At 47.9% G+C, this 15,244-nt stretch overlaps 1 protein-coding gene across 1 annotated transcript in view; it reads left to right on the top strand.

Moving 5' to 3' along the window:
* The first annotated feature begins 4,692 nt into the window (after positions 1-4,692).
* Positions 4,693-15,244, top strand: part of Mall (mal, T cell differentiation protein like) — a 28,226-nt gene continuing 17,674 nt past the window's right edge. Inside the window, exon 1 of the mRNA XM_008828176.3 lies at positions 4,693-5,037. Coding sequence (XP_008826398.1) covers positions 4,930-5,037 — 108 coding nt within the window. The 5' untranslated portion in view covers positions 4,693-4,929. The remainder of the gene's footprint in view (positions 5,038-15,244) is intronic.

Genomic DNA, 15,244 nt, shown 5'->3' on the forward strand with positions numbered 1-15,244 from the left:
TAAAGCACTGAGACAGAGGTGCTGTCTCTCTCGCCCCCCCCCCCTCCTCCCTCTCTCTCTCTCTCTCTCTCTCTCTCTCTCTCTCTCTCTCTCTCTCTCTCCCCACCTCTCTCTTCTCTTGCTTATTACTTCGATTTTATGAGACATGGTCTCAATCTATATAGCCAGGGAACTTACTCTGTGGCCCAGGCAGGCCTCGAATTCGTGGGCAATTCTCTTGTGTCTGCTTCCTAAGTGCTAAGATTAAGCCGTGAACCACTATACCTGGCCTGACTTTCTCATTTTCACCTGGACTTGAGGCCACCTGAAACCCAGACAAAACTAAATATAGCATGCCAAGACATCTCCCTCTGTGACAAAAAGCAGCCCTCTGTGACTGGCCTGAGGAATGGGTAAGAGAGCCCTAAGGCCAGAGAGAGTGAACAAAAATGTATTAGTTACTTTTCTCCTTGCTGCAACTAAATACCTGATAAAGCAACTTAAAGGGAAAGTTTCTTTTGGCTGACAGTTTGAGGGTACAGTCCATCATGGCAGGGAAGGCATGGCTGTAGGGACATGAGGCTGCTGGTCATATCACACCCACAAGTCAGGTAGCATACAGAGATGAAGGCTGATGCTCAGCTCACTTTTGGTCCAGGACCCCAGCCCGTATGATGATGCTGCCCACATTTAGGGTAAGTCTTCTCACCTCAATTAACCCAAACTGGAAGCTCCCTCACAGACATACCCAGAGGTTTGTAGCCTAGATGATTCCAGATCCTGCCAAGTTGACAATCAATATTAGCCTTTCCCCAAACCCTTGTGCATCCTTCCTGCCCCAGCCCTTGGGTTATCCAGTGCACTAAAAGCCAGAAGAGCAAACATGAATCTCTGAGTCCGTCTCCTCTTCTCTCCTCCCCTCCCCTCACCCTCCCTCCTCTTCTCTCCTCTTCTTTTCTCTAGAGAAAAGGAAAATTTGGGTTTAGCCAGAAGACAAAGTGAGCCTGGAGGTCAGGGTCTCATGGGATCTAGAAAGTATTAGAGAAATCATAGCAAGGAGGAAGCTCAAGAAAATCACTGCATAAGGTAGTGATCACTGCATTACCTGAGCTCACCCCAAAGTTGGCCATAACTAAATACCAGAGACATATAGAGTACCAGGCTGGTCTTGGGTTCAAAACTAGAACACCACTGAAAAATCCTTCAAAACTGAGTGAACTCTGAACCACACACAGAGAAGACACAGAAAATTACTGTCCAAACCCAAACAGGTTGATCACCTGTTAAAGGAAAGCAAAAGATTAGTATTCAAAATGGTATTTAAACAAGGCTCATAGCCCATGACACAATACCCATAATGTCTGAGACACAATCGGAAATGACTTGATATTTGAAGACCTAAGAAAATAACATCTGTAAAAGGAAAAGACAAAATGAAAACTAAAAGATAACAACTCTAAGACAACATGGCTATTGGAATTGAGGCATTCAAACAGCTATTATAACCATGCTTCAAGAAAGAAGCGTAAATCCATTTGCAACTAAGAAAGAGACACATCATCTCAACAAAGAGATAGATGGTGCAAACAAGGAACCAGATTAAAATTTTAGAAATAGAAAATACTAACCCAAATGACAAACCTCCACTCATGAGCTGTGGCACACACTCATACATACCCACACATATCACACACATACACACAATAATAATAGATGAAATTAATATATATAAGGATGTTTTGCACTTCAAATAAAATACAGAACCCTTATCACCATGCTAGTCTCTTTACCCTCTCATTGTTCAGTGTAGTGGCCACTGTATTAAATACATATAAATCAAAAACACCACCAGATAGAACTATGATTTTTGCTTTCAATTATAGTATATTTACCCAGATATTTGCGATTTATGTCTCTATTCTTTCCTTTCTATTGGTATAATTTCCTTCTTCCAGAACTTTGTGTCATGTGTGTGTTATATGTGCATGTATGCACGTGGGTGTGTGTTCACAACAGCACCTTCACACTCCACCTTATTTACATGAGACAAAGTTTCTCAGTGAATCTGGAGCTGGTCTGGCAGTCAAAAAAGCCCCAGTGATCTTCTTGTCTTCACCCTTTATCCACAGTGTTCACCATACCCTGGCTTTTTACATGGGTGCTAGGGATTTGAACACAGGTCCTCATGACTACACGGCAAGCTCTCTTACCCACTGAGTCATTTCCCCAGCCCCAGAACTTTCTTTAATGTTTCTTTCAGTGTGTTTGTTGGCAATAAATTCCCTGTTTTTCTTCATCTGAGAATATTAGTTTACCCTCATTCCCTAAGAAATTTCTATTTATGAGATGTAGAATTCTTGGTTGACAGGATCTTTTTTTTCTATTAGTATTATAAAAGAAATGCTCTATTGAGGTTTCTAATATGAAATCTGCAGTCATTCAAATTGCTGTTCTAATGCATTGATTTTGTCCAGATGCTTTCAGGATTTTTTTAGTGTCTTTAGTTCTTTATTTTTATTTTATATGTATGAGTATATTGCCTACATGTAGGTAGGTGCACCCGTGTTGTGCAATGTCCAAGGAGGACAGAAGAAGGCTTCGGATACCCTGGAACTAGAGTTACAGATGGTTGTTAGCGACCATGTGGGTGCTGGGAACCAAATTTTTTTTATATTTTATTATATTTTACTTATTATTTTTATTTTATGTGTATGAGTGTATTGCCTGCATGCATGTTAAGTGCACCCATGTAGAGAAATGCCTTTGAGGTCAGAAAAGGGCATCAAATTGCCCTAGAACTGGAGTTAAGGATGGTTGGTAGCCCATGTGGGTGCCAGGAATCAAACCTAGATGGTCCTCTGCAAGAGTAGTCAGTGCTCTTAACCTCTGAGCCATCTCTCCAGCCCCTTTTTAATTTTATGTGTATGAGTGTTCTGTCTGTATACATGGAAGTGCACTTGTGTATGTAATACCTGTGGAGGCTAGAAGAAGGCGTTGGATCCCCTGGAACAGGAGTAAATAGATGGTTATCAGCTGCCACGGGGATGCTGGGAACAGAGCCTGGGTCCCCTGGAAAAGCAGCCAGTGTTCTTAACCACTGGGCCATCTCTCCAGGCCCCAACTCTAAGCTTCTGACAGTGTGACCCAGTACATTTCTCCTTACAGCATCAGATGCTGACTGGACTGGAAGGGGAAGGGGGAAGGTCCAACCTCCCCAGTGGAATCCTCCTACCTGTGGTGTGTTTTCTAACGAATGTGTGTTTCTAATGAATGGCCTGATTCAGTGTGATCTTCTGATGCATCTAAGAAAACATCACTTGGTTGAATGTAAACACACACTTTTACTACCTTATTTTGTTAGGTCTTCATCTCTTCATACACTGACTGCCTCAGAAGACTGATGTGACTAAGCCTCTTGGTCTCAGATCTAGGAGCCACCATCGTGTTATGCTTTTATCTCCATTTCACAGGTGCAGCACGAGCCTGAGGAACATTTATTCTCCTGTTGTTTTACCTCAGGCTTTCCCCACTATGTCATGTAGACTGTGGTCAGGTCAAAGGTGGCCCACAGCCCCACAGTGGCATGGTGCCACTCAGGAGAGAGGTGAGAGGTCAGATTCAGGAGAAAATGCTGACTTTTGGATCCATTCTGTCTATAAGGTGATGTTGGTGGATGTGTGGATTAAGACCTCATGGGCCTGGGAAAAGGCAAGGACAAGCTGGATTGAGGTTTACTGGGAAGTCCATAGCCTTTCCTTCTTTTACCCAAACTCTTCTCTCCCCAGCCTCTCCCTGCCTGTAGACCAGGCAGAGCCAGCTGGCTGCTCCTCCCAACCTTTGCCCAGGACAGGCCCTGGAATTCCCTGCTGTTGCTAAGGAACAAGACACAGGTCTCTTGTTCAGGACATCCCATCACCCCAGTCCTCAGGGCCACTCTGTGCCTCTGCTGCTCCTGCTAGGGAGGTTCTCAGCTGGCCTGGTAGAGCCAAGGAGGGCAAGGAGAAGGGACCCCCAGCTTCAGCAAGCAGACTCTGGGCGGGGGAGGCACACCTTCCTTCAGAATGGGTGGAAGGTAAAGAGAAAGGTAAAAAGGTAAATGGGTGGAAGGTAAAGAGAAAGTAGCCCAGTCTCCAGACTTGACTTGAATGTGAAAGAACAGCTTGCGGCAGCAACAGCCATCCAGCCAGCCCCAGGCTCAGATCAGGAAGGCACTGCCTGGCCCCAAGCCCAGCTCCTGGCTGGACCTGGAAGGCAGGGGGAGGCTGGGAGAAGAGGGACCCTGAGGTAGTCAGCCAGGTGCTTTCTGGGTGGTTCTCTCCCAGGAAGGGACCCTGAAGAGGGATGCAGACAGGGCAGCAACAAATCCCAAGGAGGGTGTGTGACAGTAAGGCTGCTCCTGTGCCAGAAGCAGAGGGTCGCCCCAGGGGTAGAGAGAAAGACAGGCTACAGGCACAAACAAGTGACCCAACACCAAGACCAGCCCTGTGACCTTGACTTGACCTCATTAATTCCCTGTCTCCTCTGGCATAACAACCACTTGGGGAGGGAGGGTTACCATCTGAGCACCAGGTGTATCTGTAGAAGGCTAAGCTCACAGTAGGTCCTCAACAGATGGCCTTGTCTTAGCTTAAAAAAAAAAGAAGCCTCTGATTATATTGAGTACCGGGAGCGGCTGTCGCTGGCATCTCATGGAGTCGTTTGCCCCAGGATTCAAAAGTTCCTTAGGATGTAAAGTCTAGCAAAGTCTCAGGGCGGGGAGCAGCGTGGGTCCCAGGCCCAGTCGCTGGGATCTCCTGCTGGCAGCGGCGAGAAGCAGGACCGGCTCCGCTGGAACTTTTTTTTCTCCTCCCAGGCGACGTCCGTCCGATGGGTGTGTCGGGCAGGAGGTGATATTTGAAGGGCTGCGGGCGAGCCTCGGCGGACCAGGGCGCGCGGAGCAGGGGTGACAGCATGGCCTCCCGGGACCCGCCGCCCGCCACCAGCTACGCCCCGCCCGACGTGCCCTCCGGGGTCGCGGTGTTCCTCACCATCCCCTTCGCCTTCATCCTGCCGGAGCTGGTGAGTGCGGCCACCTGCAGGGAGGGAGGGGTGCCTGGGAGGGGGACAGGCCAGCGATGCGGCCATCTTCCACTTTCCCTGCCTGGCCCCAGGCGGGGTCCCTCTGGGATGGGTTTTCCTCCTCGTCTGAGGGTGAGGACCACCCTCAGGATACTTGGCTGCTGGAGGGTCGCTGCCACCTTCATAGACTACCCAGGCCCCTCAGAAAGTTCTTATGTAGTTTCTTTTCCTCCAGCTATTTGTGCTTTCCTGAGGTTCAAACTAGGGAATCGCTAAAGAAGCTTCTGAAAGGAGGTCTTCCAGCACTTTCTCATGGTCATATCGGCTGACTTTGCACTTTGACTTATCTGGGCTCCTCATGGAAGGTAGCTTATGACAGGATCGGCCATAAAACAATCTCCTGATGCCCAAGTTACACTGGGGAAGCTGTCACCGCATGACCCTGGGGCACCCCAGAGCAGAATTGTGGTGCTGTTCCCTGCTTGGGCTGAGCACTGTGCTCAGTAGAAAACAGGTAGCCTCTGCTCCTACTGCTGTTGTCCCCATTCCCCAGAGCAGTACTGAAGTCTGGAGCACAGTGCAGGGGAGAAGAGTGGTTCTTTGTATATTGAAACCTCCTGACACATTTAGTTAGAAGGTGATAGTTTCTTCCTGGCTCTGGATTGGACATAAAGTGGGAATGGCCGGCTCTTCCCAATCTCTGTGTGGAAGGCTGTATACCACTGAGTAAACTTTAGGCAAATTGGTTAAGGGTAGTCACTGATGTCCTCGAGAAAGAGAAGTCAGGCTGAGTGGGTCCCACAGGTGGGTGACTCTAGCTGAGACCCCACCCAAGAGACAGGTTTCTTTCAGCTCACCCCCTCCCCCTCCCCCAAATGTGGGCATCCTGCCAAGCTGATGACAAGAACGCAGTGAGCCAGAGCCCGGGGTGTGGCCTCATTTTGGAACAGCTTCATGGGTGCCAGGACTGGGGTTGGCTCCACCACTTTTTATTGAGCATATGCTTGTCGGTCACGTAAGTTACAGGTGGATGGGCCACTGCCTCCCAGGGCATCTCTACAGCTGAAGAGAGACTCCAGAACATTTCTCCAGTCAGATTACAGCATCAGCCAGGAGAGACTCTCTGTCCAAAACAGGCCAGGGAGGGGGTCAGACCTGTCACTGGAAGTTGGACCTTAGAGGACAGGTTGGCATTCCCAATTGGGAGGTGAGAGAGAAGGTGTGGCGGCCAAGAGAGAAAACCTGGCAAAAGGTGGAGGGATGAAGCAGGAACACACCCAGGTAGAGAATTGTCTGGAGAGAGGCCGATTGGTTTCCCTACCTGCCCTACTCCTGCAGTAGGATTCCTGGAAAGGTGAAGTGCCTGCTTGTGTGGGGCCTGGGACTTAGGAGGGTTGGGAACATTGTTTTCGGTTTGATTTTCTTAATTTATGATTAAATAATTTTAGATTTATCCCCAAGTTTCAGTGGTAGAGGAAGTTCTATCTGCTGTGCACTCAATGTCCTACAATATCCACAGACTTCACAACACCGCTCTCAAAATCAGGAAATTAACATTGATACTCTGCTATTGACTATTGTATTTAAATTTTATTCATTTCCCCCACAAATGTCTTTCTTCTAGTACCAGATCCAAGTCAGGACTGTATGCGGCTGTCCTTTCACCTTTGATCTGGCACAATTCCTAAGTCATAGTCTTGACACTTTAAAGAACACTGATTGGTTTCTTTGTGCAGTGCCCTTCCAGTGGGCCTTGCCTGATGTTTCCCCTTTGAAAAAATTTATTTTTAATTTGCATGTAATCCTTATTCATTGTTGAACATTTAGAAAACTGCCCATGCTGTTTCAGCCCTTTCCGTGAGTATGCCCAGCGTGGACTCCACAGTGGAGAATGCGTGGATGGGGGATGGGAAAGAGAAAAAGGGGAGAAGGTCAGGTTCTGATCCCCTTTGTAGAAGGGATAATGAATGAGGAGCCTCATGTGTCCCCCTCTGATGTCCACTGGGGCTGTGAGAAAACCCACCTGACCCTAGTCTTCTGGTCTGAGGTACAATTCTAGAGAAGAGCTTTAAAAGCAAGAAGCTGAGGCCATCAGTGCAGGGCAGAGAATGCAAAACCAGTAACAGATCCCATGATTTCTGCAGTAGGATAGCTGGGGGGGGGTGTGTGTGACATCACACGGTGGTATCTGCAGCCACCTCCCTTGACCAGCAACCACTGTCTGTGGGGTACCATAGGGAACCCAAGTGGGTCTGTGTTGAGGACCTGCCCCTGTGAATCCAGGACCCCAACCAGAGCAAGGCAGACAGGGCAGGGTCTTCCCCCCTGGCCATGTACCACGTACCACCCTGACTGGTGAGGTGTAGCACCCTGACTAGTGAGGTGTAGCCTCTGGCTCTTCGTGTTTTTTGAGGATGACAGGTTAAGGTAACACAGGCTCCCCAGAAGCCTGCACTAATGACCCTTGCCCAAGATGGTTTATTTTCAATCTTCAACATTAAAATTCACATTTTAAAACTTTATTGTACTATAATGATAGATTTATAGGCAGTTGCAAAAGCAGTTGGGGGAAGCCTCCCGTATTTTCCTCAGGTCCCCAGTGCCTATAGCTGCCCTAACTAGAGTACAGTCTCTAAAATATTTTATTTATCATTTTTATTTTATGTGTATGAGTGTACTGCATGCATGCATGTGAGTGCACCTGTGTCGTGCAGTGCCACAGAGGTCAGAAGAGGGCTTCAGATTCCTCTGGAACTGGAGTTAAGGACAGTTCGTAGCCACCATGTGGGTGCTGGGAATCGAGCCCGGGTCCTCTACAAGAGCAGTCTGTGTTCTTAACTGCTGAGCCATCTCTCCAGCCCCTAGAGTACAGTTTCAAAACTAGGAAACTGAGGTTGATTGAATAAATCTCTACCTTGCTGGTGTAGATCTTGTGATCATAACCAAGGTTCGGGACTGTCCCATAATCACCAAAAGCCTCCACTTGCTATCCCTCTAGAGTTACCTCAAGCCATCTCACGCTCCCTCACCTCATTCCAGACAGTCCCATGGCAATCACATCCACTATATAATTTTATTTCAAGAATGTTAAATAAATAAATGTGACTGCACAGTATATGAGCTCTTGACACTCACTTGTTCCGTGAAGCATAATATCCTCGGTGTCCATTGGAGTTATTGCCTGTATCCAGAGTTTGCTCCTTTTTATTGCTAAGTAATATTCCACGGTAAGGAATTTACCATCATCTAAGCAGTCTCTATTGGATGTTTTCAGTTGGCTGCTTCAAAATAGAGCTGCAATTGACATTAATGTTCAGGGGTATATTTTCCCTTCTCTGGGAAAAATGCCTGAGTGTAACTTGCTGGGCAGAATATCAAATGTCTGCTTGGTTTTTATTAAGAAACTAACAAGCAGTTTTCCAGAGTGACTGAAAAATACTTTTTGCATTTTTCATCCCACTAACAAGGTGTGAAACTTTAAGAGTCAAATGAGGGTTTTTGCTCAGTCTACTGTTCAATCTGGATTTCTTATTTGAAAATATTACTTTGAAAACATAATTTCTGAGGGGGAGGAAGCTTTGACTCAATGGTGAGATAAGACCTCCATTGATTCCATGTCTCCCAATGTAGAGTGTGGGCACCTGCTTATGCCAGCTCTGGGCTGAGCCTGAGGAGGGCGTGACATCCAGTCCTGCATAGCTCTGCAGACCAGAATCTGCAGGTGGCATGCCCCCCACATCGTGGCTTGGGTGGTTTGAGCTGACTCCTGAGTTCGTTGGCAGCTGAAAGGTGTAAGGTGAGCGCTCATGCCAGTGGCTGTCCCTGAGGAACATGTTATGAATAGAGGCGCAAGAAAGTCATCTAACCCTTAACCTTCACATTAGTTAACTTGTTAATTAGATTTTTGCCTAATTAAAAAGCAGCAGCTAAAAAGAAAGCCAGCTAATTAAAAGGGGAGGAGGCCCTAGGTTCTCCTGAATCTCTCCTCACCTCCATGTTGGACAGAAGGAACACCCAGATGGCCTGGGAAGTTTATTCTCTTCCCTTTGTGGAGGTTCATCCTTAAGTGTTGCTGTCTCCCAGTTTTCCCTTCAGCCTGCTGGCCACTCTGATCTGCCTGTTTGAAGTACACCTAGGCCAACTCTGCAAGGATTAAAGTGACAGGTAGGCTGGGAGGAGGAGTTATAACAGTCCTTAGAAGTTGGTTCCCTAAACTGGACATGGTGGCACTTGCCTTTAATCCCAGCACTTGGGAGGCAGAAGCAGCAGATCACTGTGAGATCGAGGCCGGCCTGGTCTACATTGCTAATTCCAGGCCAGCTGGTGCTACAGGGACAACAGGGAGATCCTGTCTCAAAAAAAAAAAAAAAAAAAAAAAAAAAAGTATTTCCTGTCCCTGCTGTCCTTTTCTTTCAATGGTTCTACTTCAGAGGAGCAGCAACATAAACCCCATTTCTCATGGTCTGATTTTATCATTTCTCCTGCCACTTGGCTTGAGCCCTAGACTCTGCTCTACAGGGGCTGAAAATAAGGAGAAGCCCTGGGGAGGTGCCTGTTATAAAAGCAAAAGGATCTGAGCTCACATCCCCAGTACCCATGTAAAAGCCAGGCAGAGCAGACCCTGGAACCCTATCACTGAGGGTGGGGGAGTATGAGACAGGTGGAGGCTGGGGCTCACTTGCCAGCCAGCCCAGCCCAAACAGTGAGCTCCAGGTTTAGTGAGAGACCCTGTCCTCTAAAATAATGTAGAGAAGCCATCAAGGAAGACACCCGATGTCAACCTCTGGTCTCCACACATGCCAGCACAGGTGAACACAAGAGCACACCCACAGAGGCATACACCACACACACGTACATCACACACACCATACTCACACATACACCACACTCACAGATACATCACACACACGCACCACACACACATATACCACATACACCACACTCACATATCACAAATACATATACCACACACATATGTACTCTCCCTCCATACATATACATACATACACCATATACATAACACATATACATATACCACATACATATACCACACACACATGCTTGTATATATACGACACATGCATATACACATACAATTTTTTTAAGTGTGGGGAGGATGCTGGGGTTGGTGGCTCATACCTATAATCCCAACACTTGGGAGGCAAAGGAAGAGGATTGCTGTGAGTGCAAGTCTATCAAGTCTACCTAATGAGTTCCAGGCCAGCTTGGAGTAAGAGTGAGACCCTCTCTCAACACCTCTCCCCCCAAAATAAAAGACAGAAGCAAAGGTAAGTTGTGGACTGTCTTAAGTCCATGAGGCATCCGTCCCTACCAACAGCACCCCAGGATTGCTGAAACAACCCAGAGAAAAATAAACACAGAAAAAGGCCATTGCCCATCTCCCAAACAGAGGAACAACAGGGAAGCAGTGGCCGATGTGAAACCCTGAAAGGAGCCCTGACTTACTGATGGTCAGATCACTGCCCAGAAGGACTCGCATGAAACAGTAGTCACTTGGAGAAGGGGTGCAGGGACCTAGGAGTGAAGCCAGACACTGCTGCTGCTGCTGGAGAGGCTGGGACAAAACTGGAAAAGGTCACAGGAAGAGTCCACTCCTCTCTTCCCACCCCGTCTCCCTCCAACCTCCCATTACTAGAACCTGGCAAGGATGCAGCAGGAAGCTGTGAATGGGCAGGGCCTGAGCAGGGAGACCCTGGATCCAACCTACAGTGTCCTGCATTCCACTGCCCTCCCTTTTGGCTTTGTGGAAACCTCTAGGTATGTTCTGGTCACTTGATAAAGCCAAATCACCAGTAACTTTCCCCAAACAAGCAGTATGTCTCAGGACAACGAAGTTATGCTCAGTGCTGGAAGGTCTGCACACCAGGATAAGTTCATGCAATTATCATGCCTGAAGGAAATGATCTGGGACCAAGAGGGGAGGGGCCTTGGATGGCATCTTACTGGTAAGAAGGGCTTGGACACTTACTTCATTCCACCATTTCTGGTTTCCTCTGACAAACGTTCCCCCAGTCAGGACAGAGCTTGGGGAGTCAGGAAAGATGTCTAAAGAGTTGTCCAGATTGGGAAGTGGAGGAGCAAGCCAGAGCAAGGAGTTCCAAGATCTTTGGCCTTTGCTCCCAACTCCATTCTAGGTGGTCTCTCCTGGCCTCTCTTTTGCCTCCTCCATCTCTGCCAGGCAGCCTGGCTGTTGCATCCCCTCAAGTCTGACCCCATCTGGGCCAGGATGGTCATCTGCTCAGGGCCCATACTGGTCTACTGGTCAGAGCAGGACCAACTGATGCCTACATTCCTGGTGTCATCTCCCTATAGACAGGCACTGCTTCTCATTGCCTGTACCTACAAGACACCAGTTAGGTTTCAGAGTGGAGCCTCAGGGAGCTCCCCACCCAGAGGGACCAGATAGCATTGCTCTAGAATGTTCTGAGCAATTTCAGAGAAGCCCATTTCAGCCCACGCCTTGGCTGGGTTCTTTGAGCTTTCCTTGGCTTCTCTGTCTCTGCAGTGTTTATAGCCCCTCAACCCTCACCCATCTGGATGCTTTATTTTTATTTTTTGATCTATTTGTTTTTATTTTATGTGTATGAGTGTTATACTTGCATATGTATAAGTGCACCCATGTCGTGCAGTGCCCCCAGAGGACAGAAGAGGGTGTCAGATCTCTCGGAACTGGAGTTAACACACAGTTGTTAGCCACCATGTGGGTGTTGGCATTCAAACCCTGGTCTTCTACAAGAACAGCCAGTGCTCTTAACTGCTGATCCATCTCTCCAGCCCCCCATCTGGATGTTCTTGATACCCGAATGTGTTGAATTTATTGGAACCTCATCCTCTCTGACAGCACATCTTTGTGCCAGGACATTGGGTCATCCTAAGATGGAGAAGAATGTGGGGAAAGGCTAAGGAAGAGGCAGGGAGGTGGGAGAATCTTACCAGAAAATCTCACCCACTCTCCAGGAATGTCCAGGAGAGAACACAGTAACAAGTGGCTGGGGGCAAAACACAAGCAGCTGTCTCCGTTGGCCCAGGCCCATGGCAGAAGCAGCACTCTGAAGATGGGCCGCAGTGGCAGGCCCAGAAGGTGTCAGATGGTACCGCTTGTATGGAAGTCAGGCCGAGGAAGCTGAGACTAACAGGGAGGCAGTACCGGTGTCCAGAGACCTGTCTTTCTGGAGGTGGCCATCCATCAAGCCAGGCACTTGATGATGCCTTGGCTCTGAGCCAGATGCTGGGGCTACGAAGACCCCAGGACCCAGTCCTGCTCTGGAAATTCAGGACCCAGGCAGCAGCAACACAAAGGGGAGGGGTGGAGGGGAGCTGTAAGGGAAGGGTGTGCTATGACTTGCTGGGGTAGCTTTCTAGAAGCAGTAACATTTGGTCAGGTCCCTTCTCTCTAGGGTCTGTTCACAGCTAAGCTGTGGTGGCCTGGGAGAGGCATTAGAGGATGAAGGGAGTATGTACCTGATGAAGTGAAGGAATGTGGTGACTGTCACAAAGGATGCCACACCTAGGTTCCCAGAACAAGAGCTCAATGGGGTTTTCCTAGGAACATGGGAGGAGACATGAAGTTATTCACTGTGATGTTCCGGAAGCAAAGAGTGAGAAGGAAGCAGCAGCCTAGGTGGGAGGCCTGAGCCCTGGGGAAGCCTCTAATGAGGGCACCAGAAGGAAAGGACACATTTAACTTTCTAAAATCCACAACTGGGGGAAAAAATGAAAAACAATCCTCCTTTAATGCCTAGTTGTTTATGTTTATTATTATTATTATTATTATTATTATTATTATTATTATTATTATTTTATTTCTTTTTAAGCTTTATGAAGGAAAAGCCCTTTAAGACTTTGGGTAGATAAGAATGTTTTCATTATTCTATTTTATGATACACAGGTCAGTCTGCCTCTGAATGGGTAGGTGGGGCCCTGGGACAGGAAGCTCCCCCACCCTACCCACTGGAGGGAGGAAGTAAAAGTCAGCCTGCTCAGGCAAGGCTCCAGCCCCAAGTTTCCTGGGCTTGCTGCCAGGTTCAGAGATCACTTATACAGCTTTTACGTGGCCCGCTTGATTGGTTCTGGGGTGGATAGAATAAGACTTGGCCCCTCAAGGAAGGCCTGGGCAGACAACTTCCTACTAACCTTAAAGCCACAAAGAGAAAATTCTCTCACTATGACTCAGAGCATGGTGACTCAGCTTTCAAAAGTCCTAGGTAAGCCTAGGGGGGCATGGAAATTCCACACAGTGCTAGCTGTTTGTGAGTCCTGATGGAGGCCATTGGGGAAGTTTCTCAGCGTTTCAGAGCTGCTTCTTCGCCTAGAGAAAGGAAATAAAACGACCTGCTGAGATTCTTTAGAAGCCTGCCCAGGTGTCAGACTATAAACAGCACTCTATGGGTGCTGATGTCTCAGTTATCCACTGAGGCCTGCAGTGAGCAAGGCCTGTCCAGGAGCAGCAGACACCTCTGGATAAGGCCAGCCCTACTTGTGGGCCTCTGGCCTCCACCACCGGGGCCACTCCTAGTAGGAGCCTGCATTGAGATCCAGTCCTTGTGTCAGTGACTAAGCAAGGCAGGCACCTTTAGAGGCAGGCGAAAATCTGTGTGAATGCACCTTGAAAATATCCTTTATTTTCAGCTTAAACTTTATGAACAAACTGAGCATACCCAGAAACATGCCTGTCCATCTTTAATCTTTTTCATAGAAGACTTTGAGCTAACCACCCCTCACCCCCTATGAGTATGTATAGGCCCCATGAATAAAATTCCCATGCTTCCTTTGTTTTTGGAAAACACTGCTTTGGAAATGACCCAAGGGGTCTCCTTGCTTGCTTAGGTGATAAATTTCTCTCGATTTCTTATGTCTTGGCTGTGCTTATTTTGGCTTGCTATTCCCAAGGTACAAACCCATTGCTTGATGACACTTGTTGAGATAGGGCAGTCCAGGGCTCCTTCCATTGTCCCTCTCAGCTGTGGTTTCCCTTTACCACCCTCTAAGTGACTCATTTGCCATTCATGTCCTAGCATGATATGATGTCCCCCTCTCACTGCCCCCCCACCTCCTTGCCCAATTCTGCTGCAGGGGCTACTGGAGGCCTTTACCCATGGGGGTCATTGCTTCGAAGAACTATGCAGGGTAGGCAGGGTGGGGCAGGATACAGCAAAGGCCCTTGGCTTGACTCAGGAATGCATGTTAGAGTATAGACCTCCATGAATTGACTGTGATCCACAGAAAGAAATATATTTCCAGGGCAACTGGTGTTTTGTGTGTGTGTGTGTGTGTGTGTGTGTGTGAACAAAGGACTCAGGAAACAGTATTTCCTTTTCCTCAGACACTGCATCCCCACGTTTTCCATTCTGGCTGATTAAATTTCTTCATGCTGGTCAATGACCCATTAACCTGGAGTCACAATCCACCAATAGGACTAGCCCAGAATTTGGCAGCGCTGCTACCGGGGGCACTGATGAAGCTTTGGGAGCCTTGGCATTGCTCCTGGGCCTGGGGATCATGGCAGCTAGTGGAGAGATCTGAGAAGGGACTAGGTGTGTGGATGACATATGAAGCTTTGTACCCCTCTGGCATTTCGTGGTGCTGTGACAAGGGCTGTTGCTGGTCAAGATTGGCATTGACAGAAGAAAAGTGGACTGTCTCATGTCCTCAAAGTCCAAAGCTGAGAAGGCTGATTCTGCATCTCCATTGTGTCCTCTGGGACACGCGTTATAGGCTCAACACACAGCCACAGCCAGAGGGGAAAAAAAGAACCACATGCCCATGTCTTCTCCGGTGCTGGTCTGGCCTCCCTTCACATCGTGTAGCCCAGGACTAGTCACCTATGTGTCGCCAGTCAGATGTTACATTGAGCCTAATGCTTGCTGGAACATCATCCCAGAGAAACCACGTAAATGAAGACATCTCGCTGTAATAACTTTTTGTTTCAGCCTTATCTGTGACAGGGAAAAGCAGAGCACCCCACCCCACCCTGCCCAGGGATGAGCTAGGGAGATGAGGTATTATCATCACAGCATAGAATGCAATTTGGGCATTGAAAGAACCATGGATCATGTAATCCCAGCACTTATGAGGCTGAGCCAGGAGGATTACCATGAATTCCAGGCCAGTATCTGCTGTAGAGTGAGACTGTCTCAAGAAAGAGGAAGAAGGAAGGAAGGAAGGAAGGAAGGAAGGAAGGAAGGAA

This window comes from Nannospalax galili, unplaced genomic scaffold (assembly GCF_000622305.1).
Source record: "Nannospalax galili isolate Female #2095 unplaced genomic scaffold, S.galili_v1.0 scaffold1513, whole genome shotgun sequence".
NCBI lineage: Eukaryota > Metazoa > Chordata > Mammalia > Rodentia > Spalacidae > Nannospalax > Nannospalax galili.